The 27,902-nt window shown below is 39.8% G+C and overlaps 1 protein-coding gene across 1 annotated transcript; it reads left to right on the top strand.

Moving 5' to 3' along the window:
- The first annotated feature begins 14,587 nt into the window (after positions 1-14,587).
- Positions 14,588-27,332, top strand: TNFAIP6 (TNF alpha induced protein 6). Its single transcript, XM_079781831.1, has 6 exons — positions 14,588-14,737; positions 17,975-18,112; positions 19,557-19,718; positions 23,511-23,739; positions 25,390-25,430; positions 26,722-27,332. Exons 1-6 carry the CDS (start codon positions 14,644-14,646, stop codon positions 26,889-26,891), a joined length of 834 nt encoding a protein of 277 aa, XP_079637957.1. The 5' UTR covers positions 14,588-14,643; the 3' UTR covers positions 26,892-27,332.
- Positions 27,333-27,902: the final 570 nt, after the last annotated feature.

The following is a 27,902-nucleotide window of genomic DNA, read 5'->3' as shown; positions in this document are numbered from 1 at the left end:
TATATGTTCTTTGGCTAATCTAAAAGGGATATTTTTACATGTCCTCATTGTATATATGAAAACATAGAGATTCAAAGAGGTCTATTCCTCCTCCTCCCTCCCTCTATCCCTTCATCTCTCCAACCCTTCCTCCCTTTCACAAATATTTGTTCAGAGTCTATGATGTACCAGATACTGTTCCTGGCACTGTGGGTACAGAGGTAACCCAGGAAGTAAGGTCCTATATTGATGACAATAAAAGAAACAAAAGAGTAAAATATGAATGAATACATAAACAAGAAAGAATATTATATTGCAATAAATTTAATGCGGAGATTTAAAATGAGGTGATGATGGAGGAACATCAATGTGATGATGGAAATGCTCTACATGTTGATTGTGGTGGCTCCACAATTGTATGTAAATTCTATCTCAACAAACTTGACCTTTAAAAAATAGAATCTACACTAATAAAATAGAAATATGCAAATTGACCGTACCCCCGCTACACCCAAAGCCACGCCCACCAGCCAATCAGGAGCAAGTATGCAAATTAACCCAACCAAGATGGCGGCAGCCACAGAGCTGGAGTGAGCAGGAGGCTTGGGTTGCCCCAGCAATGGTGGAAGCCAAGCTTCCCACTCGCCCTGGCCAGCCCTGGCCTCCACTCAAGGCTACAAAGTTTCAATTACAGAAGATAAATAAATCCCAGATACTTGCTTCCAGCTGGCCCTGGCCTCTGCTCAAGGAGGCGCTGAAAAAAAAGAAAAGAAAAGAAAAAAAGGAGGGGCTGGGAGCTTGGGTCACTGGGGGGTGATCAGGCCAGGATGGGATGGCAGTTGTGGGTGATCAGGCTGGTGGGGGGCGGGGCCTTTGGGGGTAAGCAGACCAGCAGGGGGGCCAGTTGGGGGTGAGCAGGCCATCAGTGGGGGTCAGTTGGAGGTGATCAGGACAGCGGGGGGCAGTTTGGAGTGAGCAGGCCATCAGGGGGGCAGTTGGGGATGAGCAGGCCAGTGGGGAGGGAAGGTAGGGGCAAGCAGGCCAGCAGGCGGGGCAGTTGGGGGTGAGCAGGCTAGCGGGGGGGGGGGGGAATTTGGGGGCGAGCAGGCCAGTGGTGGGGGCGGGGAGACCGGCAGGCAGAATGGTTAGGGGCAATCAGGCAGGCAGGTGAGAGGCTGGAACCAGCAGTCCCGGATTGTGAGAGGGATGTCCAACTGCCGGTTTAGGCCTAATCCCTGTAAACCGACAGTAGGACATCCTTCGAGGGGTCCCAGATTGGAGAGTGTGCAGGCTGGGCTGAGGAACACACCTCCCCCTCCCCCCTGTGCACAAATTTCACGCACTGGGCCACTAGTTCTGCAATAAAAAGCGATGGGAGCATGGTCAGTGTGGCTCAGTGGTTGAACATTGACCCATGAACCAGGAGGTCACAGTTCAATTCCCAGTCAGGGCACATACTTGGGTTAAAGGCTTGATCCCCAGTAGGGGGTGTGCAGGAGGCAGCCAACAATGATTCTCTCTCATCATTGATGTTTCTTTTTTTTTTTTAATCTTTATTATTAAAATTATTATATAGGTCCTCCTTTTTCCCCCATTAACCTCTTCCAGCCCGCTCCCATCCTCCTCCCCCCTCCCCAGTCATCGTTAATGTTTCTATCTCTCTCTCCCTCTCCCTTTCTCTCTGAAATCAATAAAAATATATTTTAAAAAATAAACTAAAGTGAGAAAAAGAATGATGGGAGGTTACTTTAGATTAGGCAACAAAGGCCTCGCTGAGAGGGTAGTAATTAAGTTGAAATATGACTACCAGAAAGAAAATGAAGGGAAAGATAATTCCCAGAAAAAGGAAACAGTAATTGCAAAATCCTTACTATGGAAATGAACTTGGCATGTTCAAGTTAGAGCGGGGTGGGTGAGGTTGGAAATGTGGCTAGGAACCAGAGAATGTGGGATTTTAGCAACTAAGATAAAAAGGTTGATGGTATTTTAGTGTCACGGGATAATCTGGGTTTTTAGCAAGGGAGTTCCAACTTCTGATTTATACTTTAAAAAAAAAATCACTCATTGCTCGCTTCGGCAGCACATATACTAAAACTGGAATGATACTGAGAAGATTAGCATGGTCCCTGCGCAAGGATGTCATGCAAATTCTAAAAGGATTCCATTTTTCTTTTAAGAAAAAGAAGGAAAAAAAATCACTCGGGCTGCTATGCAGAGAATGACTTGTAAGAAGCACAAGTATAAGGAGGAAACCAGGAGGCTATTGTAATAGTTCAAGCAAGAGATTATGGTGTCATGAACTAAGGTGGAAGCATAAAGATAGAAAGAGGCAGCCAAAACCGGTTTGGCTCAGTGGATAGAGCGTCGGCCTGCGGACTGAGGGGTCCCAGGTTCGATTCCGGTCAAGGGCATGTACCTTGGTTGCGGGCACATCCCCGGTGGGGGGTGTGCAGGAGGCAGCTGATCGATGTTTCTCTCTCATCGATGTTTCTGACTCTCTATCCCTCTCTCTTCCTCTCTGTAAAAAATCAATAAAATATATTTTTTAAAAAAAAGATAGAAAGAGGTAGATACTCTGTAGTCCCCCCTTATTCACAGGGGATACATTCCAAGACTGCCCCCCACAGATAGTACTGAACTCTATATATACTATGTTGTATTCCTATATATACATACCTATAATAGTTTAATTTATAAATTAGGCACAATAAGAGATTAATAAGAAGATAGAATAATTATAACAATATACTATAATAAATGTTATGTGAATGTGGTAGCTCTCTCTCTCTCTCTGATAACTGATCTGATAACCAAGATGACTTCTAAGTGACTAAAGCGTGGGCAGCATATCCAGGGTGCATACGCTGGACAAAGGGATGATTTATATCCCGGGCTGGATGGAGAGGAGCAGTGAGAGATTTTATCACGCTACTCAGAATGGTATGCAACTTAAAACTTATGAGTTGTTGCAGTTTTAGAATTTTCCATTTAATATTTTTGGACCATGTTGACTACAGGTAACTGAAACCTCAAAAAGTGAAACCAAGGATAGGGGGAACTACTGTAATACAATATAATGGTATTAGTGTAACAAGTAAGTCCCAACCTCAGTGGCTTAACACAGTGGCATTTTATTTCGAGTTCCTCACTGGTGTGCATCTCTCTATCTGGTCAAATACAGAATGAGACTCCTTCTACCTTTTGACTATACTCTACTCTAGGGCCACAAAAGTCTTCCTCATTCAGTCATCAGATGGCAAATAGGTGACCACGTGTGGGAGATTCCTATGGGCCTGGTCTGAAACTGGTATGCATCAAGCTAACCCACACTCGAGTAACTAGCCACATACTATATGCACCTAACTGCAAAGGAGGTAGAGAAATGCAGTTTATGACTGTGTCCAGGTAGAAAGGGAACCTGGTTTGGTAATTATCTAATAATCTCTGCCACCATTTTGTTTTGGAGGTAGAGACCACTGAACATAGAACTGGATTGGATGAAATTGGTGAAAGGAAGAGAGGACTCAAGAATGAAGTCTCGGCCCTGGTCAGTATGGCTCAGTTGGTTGAATATTGTCCCATGCACCGAAAGGTCACTGGTCAGGGCACACGCCCAGGTTGCAGGCTTGATCCCTGGTAGGGGTGTGTGCAGGAAGCAACTGATCGATGTTTCTCTCTCACATCAATGTTTCTCCCTCTCCTTTCCTCTCTCTAAAAAATCAATAAAAACTTATTTTTAAAAAAGAATGAAGTCTCAGACTTTTCTCACTAGTGATGCTTGGTAACAGTGTTGAAAGAAGATCTATGCTTGATTCCTATCCTTCCCAGAGCATAGCTTCATCTTTTGTACTGATGAGTGGAAGGAGACACAAAGCAATTTGAAGTCTTAATCAGAGGTATAGGGAACAGATTGATTGGAATGAATGCATATGAGGGAGTACTGATAAACAAGTTTGGAAGGCAGCTCATAGACCAGTTGGGGAGCTCTGTGTTGTAAGGAGGTGGGGTGGGGGAGAGAGAGGATATTAATTAAATTTATTGTTGTCTCCTTCTCCTTGTTCTCTTCTCCTCCTCTTCCTCTTTTGCCTCCTTGTAGGAACTTTCATATCCAAATGTCCCTAGGTCCCCAACCCTCTGAAGTCACCCTTCGTTTGTGTGTGTGTGTGTGTTTTGTTTTGTTGTTTTAAATATGTTTTTTTTAATATATATTTTATTGATTTTTTTACAGAGAGGAAGGGAGAGGGATAGAGTTAGAAACATCGATGAGAGAGAAACATCGATCAGCTGCCTCTTGCACACCCTCTACTGGGGATGTGCCCGCAACCAAGGTACATGCCTTTGACCGTAATCGAACCTGGGACCCCTCAGTCTGCAGGCCGACGCTCTATCCACTGAGCCAAACTAGTTAGGGCTTTAAATATGTTTTTATTGATTTCAGAGAGAGGAAGGGAGAGGGAGAGAGAGATAGAAACATCAATGATGAGACAGAATCATTGATCGGCTGCCTCCTGCCTACTGGGGATTGAGCCTGAAAACTGGACATGTGCCCTGACCAGGAATTAAACCCTGATTTCCTGGTTCATGGGTCAACACTCAACCACTGGGCCATGTTAGGGTCACTGAAGGAGGAATGCACAAGGCCAAAAGGGGTAAAGAATTCTGAATTTATTGTTACATCTGCTAGCAGAAGGGCTGAGACCAAAATGGCATCAGTGGGGCAGAGTAGGGGGAGCGGGATACTTATCTCTTGTAAAGGTCAGTTAGAGTAACCGGTCAAACCAGGTGCAGGTGGGGGCCAGGTGTAGGCGGTCAACTGGAAACTGGGTGAGGCAGTTCACTGGAAACTGAAGGCCGTTAATCATGAAACCTATAATGAGAATAACAGGAAAATTGCCGGGAGGGGCAAGAGCCCCAAGCAGGCCATAACGCAAGGATGTGCCTAACATTCCAGCCTCTCTTTTTTTTTTTTCCTGTAAGCTGGGGGTCCTATAAGCTGGGGTTCCTGCCAGCTGGGGTTGATGAGGAAGGCTGGTCTCACTTTTCTCTAACTTCTTTATGCTTAGGTGGGGTGTAGAGATGTCCCTAATTAGTCAGTAATTGAGGGAGGGGATGATCTCTAGTGTAGGTCAGGAAGAGCATCATTTCCCCTATGGATCTATTGGTAATTGCTTGAATGTGGTTTTGGAGAAGAAGAAAAGAGCTCTTAGGATGCATGGGCCAAAGATGAGTGCCAGGAAGAGCATGCAGAGGGGTCCAACTTGAGGTAGAAGCCAGGAGATCCAGTTAAGATCCCATAGCCAGGTGCCCCAGGATTCCGAAAGATGTTGTTGGGCTTTTGAGGCCCTGTCAGCTAGTTTCTTTGCCCCATCCCTTCCTATGCCAGACTGGTTGGCGTAAAAACAGCATTCTTCCTCTAGGAATAGGCATAGCCCCCCTTTCTCAGCTGTGAGGAGGTCCAGTCCTCTTTGATTTTGGAGGGTACCTGCTGCCAGTGACTCTCTCTGGTCCTGGACTGTGACGATACTTTGGGCAATCTCCTCCGAGCTAGCTGCAAGGTCTTTGTTTAGGCTCTGATAGTAGGAAAGGGAGGTTCCCCCTATCCCAGTGCCTAGGCCTGTAACCATTCCTAGGCCGGCAAAGAGGGGAAGGACGGCAATGCCCCTCCTGGTCTGAGCGTAAGTGGTAAGAGGAACCTTGATTTTCCGATGATAACCAAAAAGTAAACAACCAGCACTTCTTAGAACACTACCACTTTTAAAATAAAACAAATTTTCAACAAAACACATTGACACTACACTAACAGTTCCAGATCTACTTGATAGATTATCTGTAACAAAAGCTAAAATCAGGTGAACTTAAAACTTGTTGAAATATTTAGATGTTTGCCATTGAACCCAGCAATGCTCCAAAGCTTTTAAGTTACCAAAGACTTAGGAAAATTATGTATAGGCATATGAGGCTGGAGAAAAGGCAGAGAGGGGCAGGGAGCAGGCCCTGCAGCCTGTTCTAGGACTGCCGTTTCCAGGCCTCCAAATCCTTGAATTTAAAACTGCCACATTTTGCCCTGGCCAGTTTGGCTCAGTGGATAGAGCATCGGCCTGCGGACTGAAAGGTCCCAGGTTCGATTCCGGTCAAGGGCATGTACCTTGGTTGCGGGGCACATCCCCAGTAGGAGTTGTGCAGGAGGCAGCTGATTGATGTTTCTCTCTCATCAATGTTTCTAACTCTCTATCCTTCTCCCATCCTCTCTGTAAAAAATCAATAAAATATATTAAAAAATAATAATAATAATAAAAAAAATAAAAATAAAACTGCCACATTTTTCCTTAGAGATAACATGCTAAGGTTTGGATGATAATGAGGTCAGCTTCTGATAGTATCAGGACTATTAAGTAAGTGTTTGCAGTTTTGCAATAAAAACGTTGTTCTTTGGGAAGAGGGCAGGGGTGTTTAGTAAGAAACAGTGTAGAAGTGAGGTGACTAATGGCCATGTGATTATTCTGTCAACCCCCATAATAGAGACTGAGGAGGGAACAAGGGTCTCAGTGAATTCAGGGAGGGTAGAGTAAGTGGCCCCAGTGTCAATTAAAAAGGAGATTGGCTTACCTGCCACCACAATCATTATCTGAGGCTCTGACCTGGTGATGTAAGTCTGTGGGGCCTTGTCAGGGCCTGGGCAGCTTCAGTCTTCTGTGGCCAGTCCCAGGAGGTCTGGGAGCTCCAAGCTATATCCAGAGGGTAGCCTTGTTGGTCTGGCTGATGTCCGACCTAAAGGGGCAGTCTGATTGGTTGAGCTGCCGCCGCCTACTGCTCTCCGAGTAGCAAACTCGGGTGGCTGAAGCCGGAGCAATGGTTCCCCTTCCCTGTGGAACCCTCCCAGGTTTTAGCACCGAATGATAGGGTCGCTGAAGGAGGAACACGTGAGGCCAAAGGGGTAAAGAATTATAAATTTATTATGTCGTGTGGAAAACCAGATGGGCTGAGCCCCCAGATGGCATCAGCACCCAGGAACAGGGAGTTAGAGATTTTAAAGGACTCTAGGCAGAGAATTCTCTGGGTGGGCCCAGATCCTGGGAAGGTCCGGAGGGGAAGGATAATGGTCTTAGCAAGTGGAATGGGTCTAAGTGAAAGGGAATGTCGGTTGTGAAGTGGTCTAAAGGTCAGTTCCCAGGGGAGGGGGTGTCGATTCAATGATTTGATCAGACCTAACAAGTCACCATTGGCTGGGACATCCTTTGTTTTAATACCCACATAAGCTCACTTCTTTCCATAAATCAGAACAGATTAACTATTGCTAACCATAATGAACAACCCCAAAATATCAGTGACTTAAAAAACAATAAAGATGTATATTTTGTTTATGCTACATAACATCAAGGATCAATCAGGGATTCGGGTGATGGAGCAGCCACCATCCCAAACGTTTCCTTCCATGCCAAGGGGGGAAGAGAGTTCTCAAATGCTCACCTCTGAGATAACATGTATAATTTTTGCTCACATTTTATTAGCCAGAAATAATCACAGGATCCCACAAACTACAGAGGGCCAGGGAGCACAATGCTAAGTGCTGCCAGGAATATTGTAATTCTACTGACATATTTGTAATTCACTGAGCTCCACCCTTTTCTTTTCTTTCCTTCTCCTCTTGCCTTTTCTTTTGCTTTCCAACATTGCAAAATATAATTAATAAATGATATAATTTATGTTTTGGTTTTCATACTGTTTGCCCAAGAATTGCATTTTCCCACAATGTCTTGTTATTCAAATCCAGTCTTTAAGGATAATGTGATCTCTTAGAACTTGCTTCTCTTCCCTCTCTTCCTTTCTCGCATCTGCGCACATCCACCTGACATTTTTTCAATACTTTATTTATTTATCCTCACCTGAGGATATTTTTCCATTGATTTTTAGGAAGAATGGAAGAGAGAGGAAAAGTCAGAGAGAAACATCACTGTGAGAGAAACACATCGATTGGTTGCCTCCTGCACGAGCCCTTACCAGGACCCGAGCCGGGGAGGAGCCTGAAACCAAGGTACGTGCTCGAATCGAACCCAGAACCCTTTGGTCCACAGGCCAATGCTGTATCCACTGAGCAAAACTGGCTAGGGCTCCATACATTTTCTCTGTCAGCAGAGACTGAGCATGTAAGTCAGATGGAAAAGGACAAAAAAACCATATAATCTCACTCATAGTGGAATATAAAATGAAAAGAAACAAAAGAGCCCGGCCGGTGTTACTCAGTGATTGAGCGTCAACCTATGAACCAGGGGAATCACAGTTCGATTCCCAGTCAAGGCACATGCTCGATCCCCAATAAGGGGCTTGCAGGAGGCAGCCTATCAATGCTTCTCTCTCATCATTGATGTTTCTGTCTCTCTTCCTCTCCCTTCCTCTCTCTAAAAATCAATAGCAATATATATATTTTTAAAAAGTAACAAAAGGACTAACAAAGCAAAACAAAAACCATCTCATAGATACAGACAACAGAATGGTGGTTACCAGAGGGAGTGAATGGGGGAAATTGGGTAAAGGGAGTCAAATATATAGTGATGAATGGAAACTAGACTTTTGGTGGTAAGCACACAATAGAGTATACACATATCAAATCACAATATTGTACATCTGAAATTTATATGTGATTAACCAATGTGACCTCAGTAAAAAATTAATTAAAAATTTAAAAAGAATTTATAATGCCTTCTTCTTTTGTCCTCTAACAGATGTTTGAATCCTACTTTAGAGTCTCAGTTGTTTTTGTTGTTGTTATTGTTTTTTAATATTTTTATTGATTTCAGAGTGGAAGGGAGAGGGAGAGAGAGACAGAAACATCAATGATGAGAATCATTGATCGGCTGCCTCCTGCACGCCCCCTACTGGGGATCGAGCCAGAAACTCAGGCATGTGCCCTTGGCCAGAATGGAACCTGGGACACTCCATCCACTGAGCCAAACCGGTCAGAGCTAGAGTCTCAGTTTTTTAAGGGAGTTTGTGTAATAGTGATGTCACTAAACCACTGTGCCAGCTTAGGAGATCTCAAGCTTGTTCAGTGCAATTTCAGCCCAAACCAGATGTGTAGTTCTTCCCACCTTGTCTTTAGGTATCTAGTGGATGCTCAGGCTTATGGGCATTGGAACATTCTGGGAAAGCAACCAAAAGGGGAACTGCCTCTGAAAAAAAAAAAAAAAAAAGCAGTCTTGCTGGGTTTTCAGCCCGTCACTGACATGTGAAAAATAAGTCACTGCACAACCTGCCCAAGAGATGGGGGAGTGTAGCTGAGGGGGTGGTTGCATTCATCCATGAGGGCAGAGCATTTGACTGGTAGAGACTTCTGAGCCCTTGAAAGGAACTTTTATCCAGTGTATCTTCTCTCTGCTCCTCAGACACGTCCTCAGGGGTGTGTACTGGGAGTTGGGCAGAGGTGCCCACTTACCTTAGGCAACTTATAAGGTAGGTTCAGAGGCAACACTCTGTCTGCCACTCCTCTCTTTTTTCCTTCTTTTTTTTTAAATTACTTTATTGATTAAGGTATCACATATTTGTCATCAACCTCCCCCCCCCCATTCCCTTCTCACACACCCCCACATGCATGCCCTTGTTGTCCGTGATCACTGGTTAGGCTCATATGCAAGCACACAAGTCCTTTGGTTGATCTATCTCCCTTGTTGTCCGTGATCACTGGTTAGGCTCATATGCAAGCACACAAGTCCTTTGGTTGATCTATCTCCCTTGTCCCCACCCTCCCCTACCTTCCCTCTGAGGTCTGACAGTCTGATCAATGCTGTTCTTGTTCTTCAGTCTATGCTGTTCATCTTTTCCCCTAGATGAGTGAGCTCATGTGATACTAGGAATACACTTATAGGAACCGAAAATGAGACAAGCAATAATAGTTATGCTGAGAGGCAAATGAATCAGTCTATAGTGAGTTTCTTTCTGGGCCAACAGTTCTTTTGAGTCCCGGTTCCTATGTCCAACAGTTGTTTATGTGTTCATAACAGCAATGATATTTCAGTTCTGGATGGTGGACAAATGGTTGTAATGTAGGTCCGACCCTCTCTGGTTTGGTCCTGGGCAATCTGCAGTGACGCACATCTGCTGACTGCTAGTATGGCAAGGCATGGTCAGCGTCTTCCATCTCTGGACTGTTTCTCTTCTGACTTCATGGCTGGAGCATTCCTGTCAATTCCTCTCTGTTGCAGGAATCCACATGGTCTAGGAGTTGTTTTCTGAAAATATACAAACATATTCTCGACCAAAAGTTAATAAAGGAATATTTTCTATAAATTTGACTTGCGATCCTTTTTTATTTTTTTGCCCAAACGATTTTCCTTTGGCTTGTTTTGACACCATGTATGTTTTACCTGGGTGTCTTGCTGTTAGCATTACAAATGAAAGTTAATTTTCTAAAGTAAAATTTTTCTAGATGTAATTTATTTACAGGATATTTTTTCTTACATGATATTCTTCTACTATCCCCCCTTTTTTGGTTTAAATATTGGGAGGCTTTTGGAAATTTTATGTTGTAATCTTGATAGCTTTTAAATTTTACTTTTTTGCATTAAAATGTGACTGCTTTAGGTTCATTATATGTTACGCAATTTTACCATGAGATGAACTACCAATAAAAATTTTAGTTAACACTTTAGGAACAGCTTTTTTGTCCAGTACAATTGATTTTTCTAGAGTATTTGCTTATTTTGATTGGCCAATTTAAATTAGTCTGAAAACTTGACTACTATTTTACTGTCAAATTTAATACTCTAACAACCATCTTGTTTTACCCTGTAATTATTAGTGGAGATGATTATTTGCCTTCTTGAGTAGGCCCTGAGCATTCCTGGTGCTAGGCTGGATTTAGATATCATAGACCCCAGTTCCCCGGATCATGGGTGCAAGACATCTCCATCAAGTCTTGTTGCAGTGAGAGGGCATCTGCTGTCGGCCAAGTCTCTGTTACCTGGGTCCCAATTTGAGCTGGGCATGTGGAGCTGAGCAGCCATGGGGGCAGGAGATCTCCTTCAGCAGGGGTGAGGGTTCAGGCCCCTGCAAACTTGGGGGGGGGGTGAAGGTCTGTGCCCCACCTCTGTTGACCCCCAAGTTCTCTCCTGATGGCCCCTATGCGACTGTGCCTGTCTTAGGTTGTTCCTTCCCTGAGTAATCTTACCCGTCTCTGGCTAACCAGCCATCCTCCGGGGCCAAGCAGGGTGATGTGAGGTTTAGTTCTGTCTCCTTGGTCACCTATGCCCCCATGGCCTCCATGCCCAGCACCTGCCTTGGGATCCCCTCGCCTGCTGGCGGGGTCCCAGCACTGATCACATATTTTGTGGAACCCAGGTTTCTTCTCCAAGGAGGCCCAGCTCACCCCACTGGGCAAGAGACAGATCCATGGTACCAGCCATCACGAGGTTTCAACTTTTCCTTCTTTTTAAAAAAAAATTTTTTTTATTGGTTTCAGAGAGGAAGGGAGAGGGAGAGAGAAATAGAAATTTCAATGATGAGAAAGAATCATTGATCAGCTGCCCATTGGATATAGAACCCACAACCCCGGCATGTGCCCTTGACAGAATCAAATCTGGGACCCTTCAGTCCACAGGCCAACACTCTATTCACTGAGCCAAACAAGCCAGGGCTCTTCTTTCCTTCTTATTCTCCCCTGGTTCCCACTCACACCTATTGTATCTTTTCCGTATAAAAACCTCCTTTTCTTTTCTTCTACAACAGAATTGAACACCCTCTTGTGGACAAAAAAGGAGCCACATACTAAACCTGACAAGCTCAGGGGAGGCCAGCATGGCAGGCCCTACAGAGTCAGAGACCAAAAGTACCCACAGAGGATGATCTGAACATAAATATTCCTAACTAAAAGTGGGTCATGAGGGTCTTCTTCATGTCCTAGGCCTGTAGCTTCCTGGACAAAGGTCAATTTCACCTTAAGTGAGCCTGTCCATTGACTTTTTGCATCTAGGATAACATACATTGGAATTGTCAGAATAACCTCCTTTATCAGACCCCTTAAGGCACAAGACACCAGAGCATGAGACCACAGAATCCCTCATTGTTATCTTGTTTTCTGAATACCATCTCTATGGGCTATAAATATTATTAACTATCCTGTACCCACCAGTATAAAAGAAGTATGTGTCCCTCCCCTTTACTTTTTATCCAATTCCAGAGATTTCCCCACTTTGCTTTCTCTCGCTCCCTTAATCTACCACCAATGGAATTCATGTAACCCTCCTTATGTCTCCACCTTTGATTCTAATGTATAAAATAATCTGCAAAACTATCATTTTTTTTTTTTTTTTGGAGCATTGTCTAAATTCATGGATATTTTGCTTCCTGGAAATTGTCGACAGTTTGGTTCAAATAAACTCATGAAATTTCTCTAAAGGTTTGGACATTTCTTAAGTTGAAACCCTCAAAACCAGAGCCCACATCATTGGGCACTGTTTTCTATTTGCTGGGTGGTAGGAAGGATGGTGTTTCCAAACATTGTACAGAGGTAAGAGGAAATACTTGTCCTCTGCATGGAGAGGTAGGAAAGGGAAAAAGAAATCCTCCACCCTGGATTGGGTTAATCCATCAAAACCATCATTGAATGTTGTTTTTATAGAGGTTGAACATTCGCACCCTGCTCTACCTGGCGCTTCCTTAAAATGCAAATGAACAAAGAAGGGTATCTGCTGTTAGTTATTTGACCTAAGATTAATTTCCAGCCCTTTCCTGAAAGTAATTTTTTATAAATGAGAACTAGGGAAATTGGGTACTTTGAAGAGATGCAGAGAGGAGGGCATGACCAGAGATTGTGACCAGGCAAAGAATGGGAAGGCTGTGAGGGTTTTGCTGTAGCCTTGCGCAAGTAAAGTTATATTTACTTTCCTAACCACAAACTTAAAATACTCATGTAATTCTGTTTTCCAGAGCAATAATATCAGTTTGTTCCTTCCAACTATTTATTCATCCTGTACTTGCTGACCATGTCTGTCTTCTCCATGGTCACACCTACCTGGTCTAGACTCTATCTCTCTTGCACCAAACTGAAAACTTTCTAACCCTATCAGTGAACTAGGATAATACAATGCTCTCCTCTCTCACTTGCCGTGGGCCCCAAATAGAGATTTGGAACCCTAATAACTTTCTGCATACCTTAGTGAGTGTTCAATAAATTCTGTACCCTCAGCCTAAACCCCCACAACTGTTTTTCTGAGGATAGATGAGACCAGGCCAAGCCTTCGATGTTCAATGCAGTGATGCCTAAGGGATTTAAGGGATTTCTGGACCAGAAAGTTGTTTTTTTCAAAGGATTCCAATATCACTGGAGGAACTAAGAAAGTATAAGAGAAATGAGCATAATGGAAGCAAATGGGAGGCAATTTGGCAGCAAGAGTAGAGACACTAGGTAGCAAAGAATGACCTTCAAGAAAGAGAAGCAGCCCTAACTGGTTTGGCTCAATGGATAGAGTGTCGGCCTGTGGACTGAAGAGTCCCAGGTTCGATTCCAGTCAAGGACATGTACCTTGGTTGCGAGCACATCCCCAGTCGGGGGTGTGCAGGAGGCAGCTGATCGATGTCTCTCTCTCATCGGTGTTTCTAACTCTCTATCCCTCTCCCTTCCTCTCTGTAAAAAATCAATAAAATATATTTTTTAAAAAGAAAAAAAAAAAAAAGAAAGAGAAGCAAAAGCTGCCAAGAAATTGACTGACAATCAACAGGAAATGACATTCACAGCAGAGCAGTGCGGAAAGCACCAGACATGTTACCAAAAGACCCTGCACAAAAAGAAAACAAAATTTGGGATACTTTAAGGTATGACAACTTTGATAATTATTACCTACTATTTTGATCATCTTCAAACTTAGAATGTTGTGGGGAAGCTAGGACCATATTTTTTTTAACTTTATGACTATCTACCCATTCACCCTTTCCCCAAAACTTCAAGGATTTGTGGCCTGGGGAAATTAGTGTTAGACCAGCTGCTGGAATGTCCTAAGGCTCTGAAACAAAATTACTTTTCTGGAACTGATGTATTTACCTGATAACCACAATAAACCAAGGACTGCAAAAGCCCTTACCCAAGGAGAAAGCAGACAGAGGATAAGGGAATCCTACATCACTGGGAATAGTTTAGGACTTGCCAAATTGTACACACTTTTCCTTTTAAATTTTCTATACAAGCCTGGCAATGTTTAGGGAAAACTGAAGTAAGATAATCAGGGTCAAGTTCATGATCAGTGCTTCATCCCAAACCCCATACTTCATAATTGACTTACTACAAATACTAAGACATTTAGGGTTTTTCTTAAAATCCCTACTGAAGTTTTTGTTCTTGTTGTTTTTAATGGCTGCTGACTCTGCACCAAGTTACACAAATGTCCTACCAGGAAAGTGTCTGTGACAGACAGAATTAATTAATAAAAATGTAGATGATCACTGTATCTTTAGCTGTAGTTGCCAATGCAAATGAGTCAGAGGGTTTGCTACAGACACTGAGTTAATTGTGAAACTCTGCAGCGGGAAATGCCATTGGAGAGTGCTTGCTGACCTCACAGTTGCAAAAACTATTTAAAAAGATGTGGAAACCAGATGTTTCAGTCGCATTGCAGCCTCTGCACTGAGAATTTATCCTGAGGAGTCCCTAATAGGCTATTATTTCTCTACAGCTGAGATATGATCATCCTAATTTACTTATTTGTCTTGCTGTGGGAAGAGGCGCACGGATGGGGATTCAAGAATGGAATTTTTCATAACTCCATATGGCTAGGTAAGAAACTGTACTTATTGAACTTCTGGTTAAGAATGTCACTTCTTTGAATTCGTGGAGAAGTGAATCAAAGCAGTAGATTTTTCTGTTCTGGTCAAGCCTGGTGTTTTCAAAGAAAATGCTTGGGAAAGATAACTTTTGGAATGTCTATACCCTTTTTAAAATAGTGTTCCTGCCTTCTAAGATTTAAAAATAGCTTTTTATAAAGTTGTTCAGTAGGAAATAGAGGTTAATATTTATATTCTATATGAAAATATATTTAAAATTTTTCAAAGCAGATGTGGTGGTATAGTGGGAAATGTTTCTTTAACAAAAACATCAATGTATTGTTTTGTTTTTATTTCAATGCATTTGCAATCAGATTTTATAGCAGGTAATTATAACAAAATCATAACAGGTAAATCAGAATATACAATAACTTTATAATCATTGCTCCATGTACTCTGACCTGTAGTGTATGTCTTACTTTTTCCAAATATTCTTTTGACTAGTTTGACAAAGTCAATGTATTTCTGAATGCATTCTTACCACTCTGGTTCCTTTTGTTTGAGCTATCCATGTACTTTTCTGCCCTTTTTGTTAGACAAGGAACGTTCCTTTTGCTGCTTTGTTTTGTTAAATGTTAGTGAAGAATTAATTGGACCTAACTGTGAATATAAACAATAAACAAACAAACAAAAAAAGCTAAATACTGAAAGCCCAAAATACCCTTTATAGTATTCTGAACAATGCTTTAATTCTCATGATGCAAATTAATATTGCTTTATGTTCATTATTGTGTTTGATAGTGAAAATATTTTTGAATTCTTAAGAAGAAAATTGAGGGATTCTTGTACAAAATAAAGAAATAAAGAGAAAGCAAAATTAACTTTAGGCCAGAGCATAGTTTTATGCTTGCTAAGCAGTGCACAGTTGTAGAATATTTCAGCATGTTTCTCCCTGGTAATAGTAACTGCAGCCATGCGGATTTAATTAAAAAGCTTGATTTGCAATGCACAGCCTTGCCGCCTCCTTTTTTCAGCTCGAGCCAGTGAACTAGCTTCATGCTGAACACTGAGATCCATTTGGCAAAGCTGGGGTCTGGAATTTACCAGAGGAATGAAGACATCTCTGTTTATTTTCACTGCACACAATCAAACTAAGGAGATAGCCACAGATTTGTTAGACAGGAAAAAGATGGTCATGAAGCTAGTAAGAATTAAACCCATATGGATAAACTTCGAAATGCTGTAAAACTCTCTAATGCTCAAGTAATTAGGAGCTGTGGTCGTTGGTGTTTTTAAAAGTGATTTTGTATTTTACAAAAATATAAACCTGCACAATAGAAATTCTGTCCTGGTGGTAGAGAGAAGCAAACCCAAATGTTTGTTAATAGTGCTGCAAATTTGAGGCTTGGGGTAATTGCACATTGCTCCAATCTGGGACAAATTATTGACCAGTCAGCCTAGCACGAATTGTTTACCGTTGGTTAGGTGCATATAGCATGAGAAACTATTTAAGGAGGAAGGAGAGTTGGATTAGAAGGCAGGACTCAGCTAGCAACTATCAAGAACAAGGCACTTGAAACCCTTGGACTCAGTGCCACACCGGTAAAATGAGGAAACAGGGGACCCCTAAGGTTGGTTTTTAACTCTGGTACTGTAAGTTGAACCAGCGTGAATGGGGACTGTCTGTACTTGCATTGCCCACTAGTGTCCAAGTTGCTTAGGAGTAGGACTTGATCCTCTGCACCTAGCAAACTACCTCATGGTATATGCTCAAAACAACCAGATCGGAAGCTAGTGAAAGTTTCGTTAATGAGACTTTGCCATATGAAGGACAGTGGAAGTAGGTGAGTTTCAAAGGGGAAAATGACTTTCGTGTTCCTTGTGTTCTCTGATCTATACTAGTAAGCATCAAGTTGACTGAGGTCTTCAGTAATGGGCTTTTACCATATAATGTATAAAAGGATCCCTTGGCCTTGGCCAGCTTGGCTCAGTGGATAGAGCGTCGGCCTGCTGACTGAAGGGTCCCAGGTTCGATTCCAGCCAAGGGCACATGCCTGGGTTGCGGGCTCGATCCCCAATGGGGGGTGTGCAGGAGGCAGCGGATCGATAATTCTCTCTCATCATTGATGTTTCTGTCTCTCGCTCCTTCTCCCTTCCTCTCTGAAATCGATAAAGATATGTTTGAGAAAAATAAAAATAAAAGGATCCCTTGGCATCCAGAAAAACAGAGAACATGCCACGCGGCATTCCTGTTGAACTGTGGCAGTGTCAACTTCAGCCTGGGGAGGACAGCAAGGAACAGTCTTTCTAATACTGCTGGCTTCATGTCACTGCATGCCAAGATATATGTGTTCTCATTGGCAATGGTCTTGATGGTAACTGATTGCCCAGGTTAGGGTACAAGGACTGAACCATATCTGACAATCTACATAGAACTATTAGAGCTACGGTATGACTATTGCCCCGAGAATCTTTTCTCATTGTTTCCATGGCAAAATGCACTCCAAACTCAAAACAATCCTTTTAAGTAGTGATCTACTGGGAGATAACTCATGTGTGATTTAACACTACCGAAAATATGTTGGGAACAAATGTGAGCTAAAAAAGGACAAAACAGTTAAAGAACTTAGGAACCGGTAATTAGGTGTGCTCAGGATTTTCTCTGCTGCTTTTGAATCTAGTTTTCTTCTCTTTGATGAAATATTTGTTTGCTTTGGATTCCTTTCAACTTTCCCTCTGTTTTTTATTTGTTTACTAAACTCTCAATTATATTGTATTAGTCATTTCCCTCAAATGGATATTGTGGCTTATTTTTCTCCATCATCGCAAGCTGACATAATGGATCAATTTTCATGGTTTCTTTGCCTTCACCTCCTTTTTTTCTCCTATTAGTTACCTTTCCAAGTTTTTATGTAACTTAAAGCCAAAAAAAAAAAAAAAGTCAAAACTTGATCACCTTTGGTAGTGTAGAAATGCAATGTTGTACTGAAACCCTTTCAGGCTGTCAGTTCAGAAACTTAATTTAGCCTCAAATTTCTGTCTCTGTCCCCAGGTTTCCCTAAAATTCCCCCTCATTCATATTTTTCCCCAGAGCTTTCTAATAATGAAAATGTAGCTACCCAATGCTGCTGACCCAAGGAACCCTTTGGCAGGAACAATAGCTGATGTAATCTTCCATCTGAGGTCACAAAATTTCCCTTGTTCTGCAAGAAGGCAAGTAGTGCATTTACGACTTTTTGTGAATTCACAGAACAAGCAGCAGGCGTATATCACAGAGAAGCTCGGTCCGGCAAATACAAGCTCACCTACGCAGAAGCAAAGGCAGTGTGTGAATATGAAGGCGGCCGTCTCGCCACCTACAAGCAACTAGAGGCAGCCAGAAAAATTGGTAACTGATTTAACAATGGCTTTCTTTCTTGTTCACCCTTGGGAAAAAATATCCCACCTTTCCTGTAACCCCTTAATAAGACTTCTCTACTCAGCCCTACTAATAGTTCTCTAAGTCCCCATGATATCTCTCATCTCCGCCCCACTGCTTTTCCCATCTTCTCTGCCTACAACTAGCTAGTGGAAAGTTCCTAATACTAGTAACTTATTTGGGGTTACAACCCACTGTGGGCTAATAAGTAAAAATCAAAAGAAAATGAAGGCATCTCGATATCATTTCAATTCCTCAGAAATTTAAAGCCATTGCTATTCATTTTAACATTATCTCTTCTTGACTTCTGAGTATGGGTTTCCTCATGTGTTGAGCGATGTTACTATGTTGAGTCTTACAAGAAAATTTACTTGGTAGAAGAAATACTGAATTTAGTGGCTTTTTTCAAAATGTTTCATTTTTTTTTTTCAACATGAAGTGGGAGAATGCATTTGTATTTCAGGATCAAAAGCTGTGAGGAAAAGGAGGATAAGCAAGGTATAAGATGGCAGGAGAAAGGAATTGGGAAGATGATGTCAGGAGACCTAGTGGAAAAACCCAGTAATTAGCTAGTGTTTTTTTCTTTATTTATTTAGAAAAGGGGGGGAGGCTGCTACCATCTCTCCTGGGCTTTCAGGAGAATCCAAAAGACCACCCTACTTGGAACTCTTCTCCATTGCAGAAAGCCCTTTGCTGATAGAAAAGTACCTGGCAAAGCTTATGCTGGCAAAAATACAGGTGTTCTCCAAAATGCCCCAAAGTCTCCCCAGATAACTGCTCAGCCTGTTCCCACAGGACTGAGTGTGACAGTGACTGGAATGATGGACACAAAGCCAGCGTCATTGCTAGCTGCCCTGGACTTCAAGTAAAATTGTTCTTGGATGCCATTGGCAAGTCTTTAAACAGCCTCTGAATTGAGCAAGAAAAACAGGGCTGAGGCTTTGTTTGAAATTTATGAGCGCTTTTATCCCTCTTCACATTTTAAAAAATACTAGCAATATCTTGATTAATCCTGAAATAGAAATGACTTAAACTATGATTTGGGGGGAAAAAAGTTTTCAGGACCGACAGTACTTTCAGAAATTATCTCATTGCACTGGATAGGTCATTGGTGAAAAGAAGCCAGCTCTGAACATGGAATGTTTTCAGATTCGTGGGGTTATGATTTCTAATTCACCTTCATCTTTCTTTAATTTTAAGTAATCTATCATTTCTTAGTAAAAGTCCGATGTTATATTTTATCTGTGTTTCAATTTTATTTTTTTTAAGAAAACCGTTTTTCTCCTTTTACATGAACTGAATTTGGGCAGCTAAGAAGCTGTCAGAGTTGGAAGGGACCGTCTTTGTAAAGATGACGTGCCCTCCGCTGAGCCAGTTTACCTGTTAAGTGTAAAACCCTTTCATTCTCTTGCAGGATTTCACGTCTGTGCTGCTGGGTGGATGGCGAAGGGCAGAGTTGGATACCCCATTGTGAAGCCAGGGCCCCACTGTGGATTTGGAAAAACTGGTGTTATTGATTACGGAATCCGTCTCAATAGGAGTGAAAGATGGGATGCCTATTGCTACAATCCACATGGTTTGTTAAAAATAATAATTTTGTACTTTGCAAAAACATGTTACTACGATGTTGTTAAAATGAAATAGCTTATTTTTCCAGAGATAAATCAGTTTAGTGATAGTAATTAGTAACTATCATTCATGGAGTGATTATGCTGTGTCAATCTGCACTGTCACTCAATATTCACCACCCTACAAGGAGCTATTTTTATACCCATTTTAGAAATCAGGAAACTGAGAGTTAAGAATTGAAGCAACTTACCCAAAATTATGTAGCCAATAATTAGTAGGCAGGCAGAATTGTGAATTTAGGTCTTGTTTGTGCCATGGAACTTCCTGACCACAAAGGAGGAGGGGAAAAGCAGGTTATGAACTCACACTTAATTAACTAAAACAATAAAGTGGTACTACCAAATGTTAACTGTTCAAAGTTATCCCTTTGCTAGAATGGGGAAAAGGAAACAGAATAAACAGGCTTCCTAATTTATTTTTGTGCATCAATTCTTAGACTTCCAAACTAAGCAACTCTCACTCTGTGGTTTGTTTCAATAGTTACATATTAAGTATACTAGTCATTATTATATAGTATATTTTTATTCCTATTCTTATTCCATGGTGGGTCGTAGCTAGGAAAACTTTAAAGAGCAAAATTAACTCTTTATAATTACTATAAAGAGTTACTCTTTGTTCATATTCTTGGAGAAAAAAATACACTAATCCTTTTGGATGTAATTTCTCCAGGATAATATTACAAAGTGTTAAAATGTGTTACAAAGTCTTTCCTGCATTTATGATCATAAACATCCTCAGGTGGTGTCCCATTTGTATCTACCTTATAAGAAAGTCCATAACACAGAGGAGAATTACAATGAAGTTTCAGAATATTATTATAGAATTTATTATTTAATGATATTAACTACTGTTTTCATGCTTTGAATTAATCTATATCTCAATATAATGTGTATTTCATGTAGAAAAGAATTTTGCCTAGAGCTATCACCTATTCCCACTTGATACCAAATATGAATAAATGCTGTGCATTTATATAGGACTATAATTTCCAAATCACTTTGAGATACTTTAAGCCTATCCAGTACTACACTGTATTTAATCCTATATTTAGTCATTGTTAATTAATTCACAAACCTTCTTTCCCTTCTCTCTCTTTCTCTCTTTCTTTTTCTTCAATATATTTATACAGGCAACTTTCTTTTAACGCTCAAGAGTAACTTTTATTTCCAAATATATTCTCTGATTCTTCTTTTGCTTGATAAATTTGAGGCTCTCTGAGCATCTATTCCATTGTTTTCATAAGTCAAAGTCTAGGAGAGATGATGAAGTGCTAATGGAAAGGTTCTTACAGTATTTTATTGCCCTTTTGTAAAAATATTACTTTAATTATAAATTTTTATAAGCTTCTTTTACTTCTCATAGAAGCTGAATACTGTTTACTCTGTAAATATGTGTACAGAATCCTGAATTCAGTGATATGCTGGTTATTTAGGATGTGGTTAACTACATGGCAAATGAGGACTGCCTCAACTAGCATTGGGAGAAGAGCTCATTGAAAAATAATTGGCATAAAAAAATTATAACAATCAGAAAAAATAAGATAATTATTGTTAATTACTCAATATCACCAAATTACAGCTGATTGAAGTCAGAAGAATAGGGTCATTAAGAAATGTTTAGAAGTAAACTTGCTCATTCAAGTTCTGAATGTATGACCTGATGTTGACTGCTTTTTACATGAACACTTTTAAAAAAATAATTCTTTATTGTTGAAAGTATTACATATGTCCCTTTTTTCCCCCCATTGACCCTCTCCAGCCCACCCCCGATGCCCGCCCCAGGCCTTCACCACCCTATTGTCTGTGTGTATGAACACTTTTAAACCAATTAAGTCCTCAGGGACCTAATCAACTTTGTGAATCTGTCCTTTCCTAAATAAAAAGAGATGAGGCAATAACTATATATGTAACATAAAATATACAGCTGAATAGATATAACTAATTAGACAACTAAAATAATCCAATATTTGAATTTTTATCCTAATCTAATGATATATACAGCAAAGAAAGGGCGCTATGGGGCAGAGCGAGCGAGTCACTCCAAACGCTGGCACTGTACATACTTATGAACACATATACACTATATATTGTATAAATTGTAATAATACAATAAGAATAACTTACATTTTGTATAATGTCCTTTTTTTAATCTTATTTGTTGGGTATGAACATATCGCTTTTTAAAAAATATACTTCTTTATTGATTTAAGAGAGGAAGGGAGAAGGAGAGATAGAAACATCATTGATCGGCTCCCTCCTGCTCGGCCCCTACTGGGGATCGAGCCCACAACCCAGGCATGTGCCCCTGGCTGGAATTGAACCCAGGACCCTGCAGTCCACAGGCCGATGCTCTATCCACTGAGCAAAACCGGCTAGAGCTGTATAATGTCCTTAAGTTATCATCTATATTTTATCCTCAGAATAATCCTGGGTGGGAAGTAATAGGAGAGGCATGATTACATTCAATTACCAATGAAGAAACAGGTATAGGATGGTCACAGAGTGCTCAAACCAGATCTATGACCTTCCTTTTTTTTTTTAATATATTTTTATTGATTTCAGAAAGGAAGGGAGAGGGAAAGAAACATCATTAATAAGAGAGAATCATCCATCGGCTGCCTCCCACATGCCCTGCACTGGGGATTGAGCCCAAACCTTGACGTCCTGGTTCACAGATCGATGCTCAACCACTGAGCTATGCCGGCCGGGCTCTGACCTCCCCAGCCTTTCTAAGATCCTGTTCTGCCTTAGAGATAAGCTTCCTTAACTTCAATGGCAGTAAGAATTCTAACAAGATTTTTTAAAAATAGTTACTTTACTGGAGAATATTCTTGGAAAAAACCTCTAATTGATAAAGTGAAAAATATCTTCCAATGCTACCCAGAGTCAGCACTAGCTCCACCACTCAGATTATTTCTGAGTTTCCAGGTTTGGTTTGGTCTTTCAAGATACTGAATACTTACTTGATATGGAATTAAAATTAATCAGGCCCCTCCATATCTTTCTCTCTAGGTCATACTGTGAGTGATTGGTTCTGGAAGAGGTTGTTCTTATAACAGGTTATGTGACACAACATAAATCTGTAAAATGAAAAATAACTTAAAAAAACATAAATATCTTCACCAAATCCTCAAATAAGATTAAGGTGTTAGTTTAAAACCAGGAAAAAGAGTATAGGAAGATTATAAATTATTCCTTTCAGCTGGATTAGAGTGACCTCCAGGGTCTTCTGTAATCTTGAAATTCTATAATGATTTCCCAAACAGAATATATTGGACTCATTATTCTACATATTCCAGTCCCTAAAGACACAGTGGTGACACCACAAGACAAAAACATCTGACTGGGCTGGTGGTAACATGAATATATGTATTTGTCAAAACATATGGAAGGGTTCACCTAAGATTTGTGCATTCTATGCTTAAAAAAAAAAAGACATCTCTCAAAAAAATGTAACCAAAGATACAATTAATTATTTTTTTGCTATCTTTTTTAATTCACAAGTGTCTGCTTATTTTAGAGAATTGAACAACTATTAATGAAAAATACATTTATTCTTTAGCTACAGGAATACATTATATACTATAGATACTGTATGTTAAGCCATTTCTTTACTTTTTCATAAAGGGTTATAAATAAACGAACACTAAGACATGAATATCATTTTAAAGTAGGAATAATTTTTTCTAATGCTTTCTTATCTTTCCTCCCCCCCCCCCCCCCCCCCCCGCCCATTTCAGCAAAAGAATGTGGTGGAATTTTTACAGATCCAAAGAGAATTTTTAAATCTCCAGGCTTCCCAAATGAGTATGATGATAACCAAATCTGCTACTGGCACATTAGACTCAAGTATGGTCAGCGTATTCACCTGAGTTTTTTGGACTTTGACCTTGAAGATGACCCATCTTGCTTGGCTGACTATGTTGAAATATATGACAGTTACGATGATATCCATGGCTTTGTGGGAAGGTACGTGTTGTTTCCCATACAGAAAGTTAAAGGAACATTCAATATTGTGTTTGATGTTTCTTTAATTTTTCCCCAACTGTACCTACAATATTGATTTTCCAGTGTTCCTACACTCCTACAGCACCATCCTTTTTTAACAAAGATTTTTCTTAGCATGTTAAGTCATAGTCAGTTGCTACTTATTAAAATAGTGATAGCTGCCTTTTGATTATTGTTAAGTTGTAACAATTATTTAAATAGTCTATTTATGAAGACCTCAAGATTGACTAACAACATGAGGGAGAAAGATGTGAGATGAGAAATATGTTGGGGTTTTTAAGTGTTCTAATTTCTGTCAACCTTTATTTATTTATTTATTTATTTTAATTTTTAAATATATTTTATTGATTTTTTACAGAGAGGAAGGGAGAAGGATAGAGAGTTAGAAACATCGATGAGAGAGAAACATCGATCAGCTGCCTCCTGCACACCTCCTACTGGGGATGTGCCCGCAACCAAGGTACATGCCCTTGACCGGAATCGAACCCGGGACCCTTGAGTCCGAAGGCCGACGCTCTATCCACTGAGCCAAACCGGTTAGGGCTAATTTCTGTCAACCTTTAAAAGTAATTATAAATTCAGTAATGGGTGCCTTTCTTCTGTGTACAAAGCAATGGGCTAAGTATTGTGGGTATATGGTAAATAAGCAAAGCATAGCCCCTGCTTTCATACAAGTTAGCTAAACCTACAAAGGGCAGCTTCTTAAAAATAGCTTTCTTTGCCATAAAAAACAAGTGCTCTTTTCCGCAATATTTCTTCCTCCCTTGGTCTTCAACATGCTGGGACATAATTTTTTTGTGTTCTCTCCTTAAATCTTTAATGCAGTTTACATTTTCAGAGCCTTACAAAATATTTCAATTTAAAGAGTGTGCAATTAGGTGTTTTATATATTCAGGTCACCATTTAATAATGTGTATTTTAGACTATCCATTATCAACAGAATATCAATTCTCCATTATCCATGACTATATATAAAAATATATATACTATTTTTTAAAGGTCTTCAACAGGCTATAAATTTATATTGTGTAATTTACCTTTATAATAGATCCCCCTCCCCCCTCTGGAATAAATTACACTTTTAAAAACTGACAAAACTCAACGTTTATATAATGTGCAAGGGAGTTCCTTTCAAGATATGACTCGTATAAAAATGAAACCCTCTTATATCTATAAGGTCCAAGTAATTTTTCCACCTTTAAATCTGTCTACTCCAGAATTCAAAATATAATACTACCAACTATACACCCATTGACTTTCAATTGTGAAGAAAACTTTATGAGATTAATCAGAGACAAATTTTTAATTTTTTCAAGAAGATTCAAATTGTCTACTACACAAATAGTTTTGTAGGTACACAAATAGTTTTGTAGGAAATGCCACATATCCTTTCTTAAGAATCTCATTAATAGTTTGAGAAGTTTACTTCAAATAATGTACATTGTTCTCCCTTACAAATTCAAACTTTAAAAAAGCAATAAGACATCATAAAATAACAGGAAAATAAGCCATTACCTGGGGGAAATAAAGCACTTTAGTTATCAGTAAGAGCTCATTGCAATGTCTGTATAATGTTCATTCGTGTGAATTCTCTTTAAAATTCCCTTTCAGATACTGTGGAGATGAGCTTCCAGGAGACATCATTAGTACAGGTAAGGGCTCTAAATTAAGGAGCAAAACTATGATTTGTTTTCCCTCAGTGTCACTGAAAGTGAAGGACCCCGTAGTCATCACTGTTTACTTTTTTAAAGTTGAGAGACCTGCTTGCTGGCTTATAAATTCCAAGTATTTATTTATACCTAAAGAAAGATCCGTGCCAACTCCTTGCACTGAAAACGTGTAGACTCTTGTTATTTGTGGGAAATACAGGCTGAGATAGTCTTGAGTCTGCAAATCCATGAATACTGCCGTGGCTTATGATTTCCATAAAATGTAATAAAAGGCCAAGATTTTTCATTGATAAAGAATTAAAGTAATTTATAAAGTTGTTAAAAATACCATCTATCACTGAAAAATTTTTACCTTCTTTATTGCATTTTTATCTTAGTATAGCATTTCCCAGGGAGAGAGTTGTAAAGAACACAGTGCTGTGAAATGTTCTTAATAGGTGTTACATGAGAAAGGGCTCGTAGGTCAGGTAAATTTGGGTAACATTGAGTTAAATAATGTTAAACAGGTTTCTTCATTTGAAGATGTCAGAGACTTTTTAATATGTTAATTATGCATAGCAAGCCTCAAACGGTTAGCTATGGTAGGTAACCTTTTCCAAATCTTTTTTCTCCTGCAAATTATTTTGTGTAACTTTGTTCCACGAAATGTAGCTCAAGAAATGTCCTTATAGTAGCATAAATTTATCTCATTAAGTAATACCACTGCTATTAATCCAAACTCATATTTTCTGACTAAGAACTTGTATTTTCTTAGATATCATTTTTAATGTACTCACCAGCATTAGTATTTGGTGTTTTGCGTGCTCAATTTTTTCTCCAAGTCATTAAATTATCACAATACTATGCAACTAAAAATAATAGTCCTTAAGCTCAGATACTGCTACCTAAATTATTCCCACGCCCTAGCCTTTCAGTACCCATAATTCTCATTTATTTGTCATTATTGCAAGACATGGAACTACTTGTTCAATTCTTGAATGAATAACGCTTAAAACTTATTAATTCACTACTCTGTTACAATTTCCCTAGGATTGGTAAAGTATTAAACCTTTTGTTTATCTCTATTTTTTTTTCTTGAGGATATATTTTATGTTAACAGAAAGTTAAAAGAAGACATCATATGAGCTGTAGGAGGTAGTTGGGAGATGAGAACTCTATTTTTAAAGAGAGAGAGAGAGGGAGAGTCAAAAGGAAGCCCTGAAACTTGCCATTTTTGTCAGCTAAATTAAAGGAGAGTAACATCTTTCTTCTTTTGCGTCCTCCTCCTCCCCAGGAAATGTCATGACCTTAAAGTTCCTAAGTGATGCTTCAGTGACTGCAGGAGGTTTCCAAATCAAATATGTTGCAGTGGATCCTCTATTGAAATCCAGTCAAGGAAAAAATACAAGTACTACTTCTACTGGAAATAAAAACATTTTAGTTGGAAGATTTAGCCATTTATAAAACAAAACAGGACATTTAGTATTTATGTTTGTATCTTTTGGAACTCCTTGGATCTCACTTTTATATTATTATTATTGTTATTGTTATTAACATTTATTTATTACTTTTCTAGATGTAAATGTTATGCCTGATAATTTTGAGGAAATTGGAAAATACAGAAAATTTTAAATGAGAAAATAAAATCTCTCATAATCCCACTGCATGAAAATAACAGGTGTTAACATTTATATATTTTTCTTTTAGTCATTTTTTTATTTGTGGTATCTGTATATATGTTCCTATTTGTATTTGAAGTTTTGGAATTCTGCTCTATATCACTATATCTTGTGTGTTTTTTTAAACCTTGAGCTATCTGACTTAAGTATTTTCCCATAACATTGGGTATTATGCAAAAACATGATTTTGAACAGCTGTAAATTGTTCCATATGATTTTTCCATATTTTATTTAAGCCTGTCTCTATTGTGGGAATTTTAGATTGTCTTCATAAACATTGCTTCAATAAACATCTTTGAACATATGCATTTGTACAGCTCTCTAATCATTTGGGGGAGGGTCCTAGAAGTGGAATTACTGAGTCAGAGATTAATTAAAATGGAATGTTCTTTTTTGATAAGCAAAAATGACGTAACATTGTGGTTTTGTTACTAGAGGATGGCGTGGGTGAAATTCCTCCATTGCCAGTGGGAGTGGGGTACTTGCGATATCTTGAGAAAAAGCATTATCTATGATGCACTCAGGAGAATGGATGATTTTCATTTGTGTGAAATTATATTCCTCAGTTTGCAAAGTCCCATTTCTCTTCATCTAGTCCTGGAAAATGTGAGCTGGGGCTTCAATAAAGCTAGAAGTAAAGCCAGTGTCCAGAGAGTTTCTGTTCCATGGTGGAGCTGGGTCCGATGTAACAGCAGGCTGAAGTCCATTTGTCCATTGTGTGGAATCCACATCCATGTGGGCCACCTGGGTGAGTGCAGAGTGTGCAAGCCCCACAAGCCAGGAGCACCAAAGGGCC

The sequence above is a fragment of the Cnephaeus nilssonii genome (genome assembly GCF_951640355.1).
Source record: "Cnephaeus nilssonii genome assembly, chromosome: 10".
In the NCBI taxonomy this organism is placed as follows: Eukaryota; Metazoa; Chordata; class Mammalia; order Chiroptera; family Vespertilionidae; genus Cnephaeus; species Cnephaeus nilssonii.
The sequence above is the reverse complement of the archived record's forward strand: the minus strand, read 5'-3'. Positions and strand labels throughout refer to the sequence as shown.

Excerpts from the sequence above, each read along its gene's own strand:
- TNFAIP6 (XM_079781831.1), top strand. The coding sequence starts at position 14,644 with ATGATCATCCTAATTTACTTATTTGTCTTGCTGTGGGAAGAGGCGCAC. Across the intron at positions 14,738-17,974 it reads TCATAACTCCATATGGCTAG|AACAAGCAGCAGGCGTATAT; the intron begins GTAAGAAACTGT and ends GTGAATTCACAG. Across the intron at positions 25,431-26,721 it reads AGGAGACATCATTAGTACAG|GAAATGTCATGACCTTAAAG; the intron begins GTAAGGGCTCTA and ends CCTCCTCCCCAG.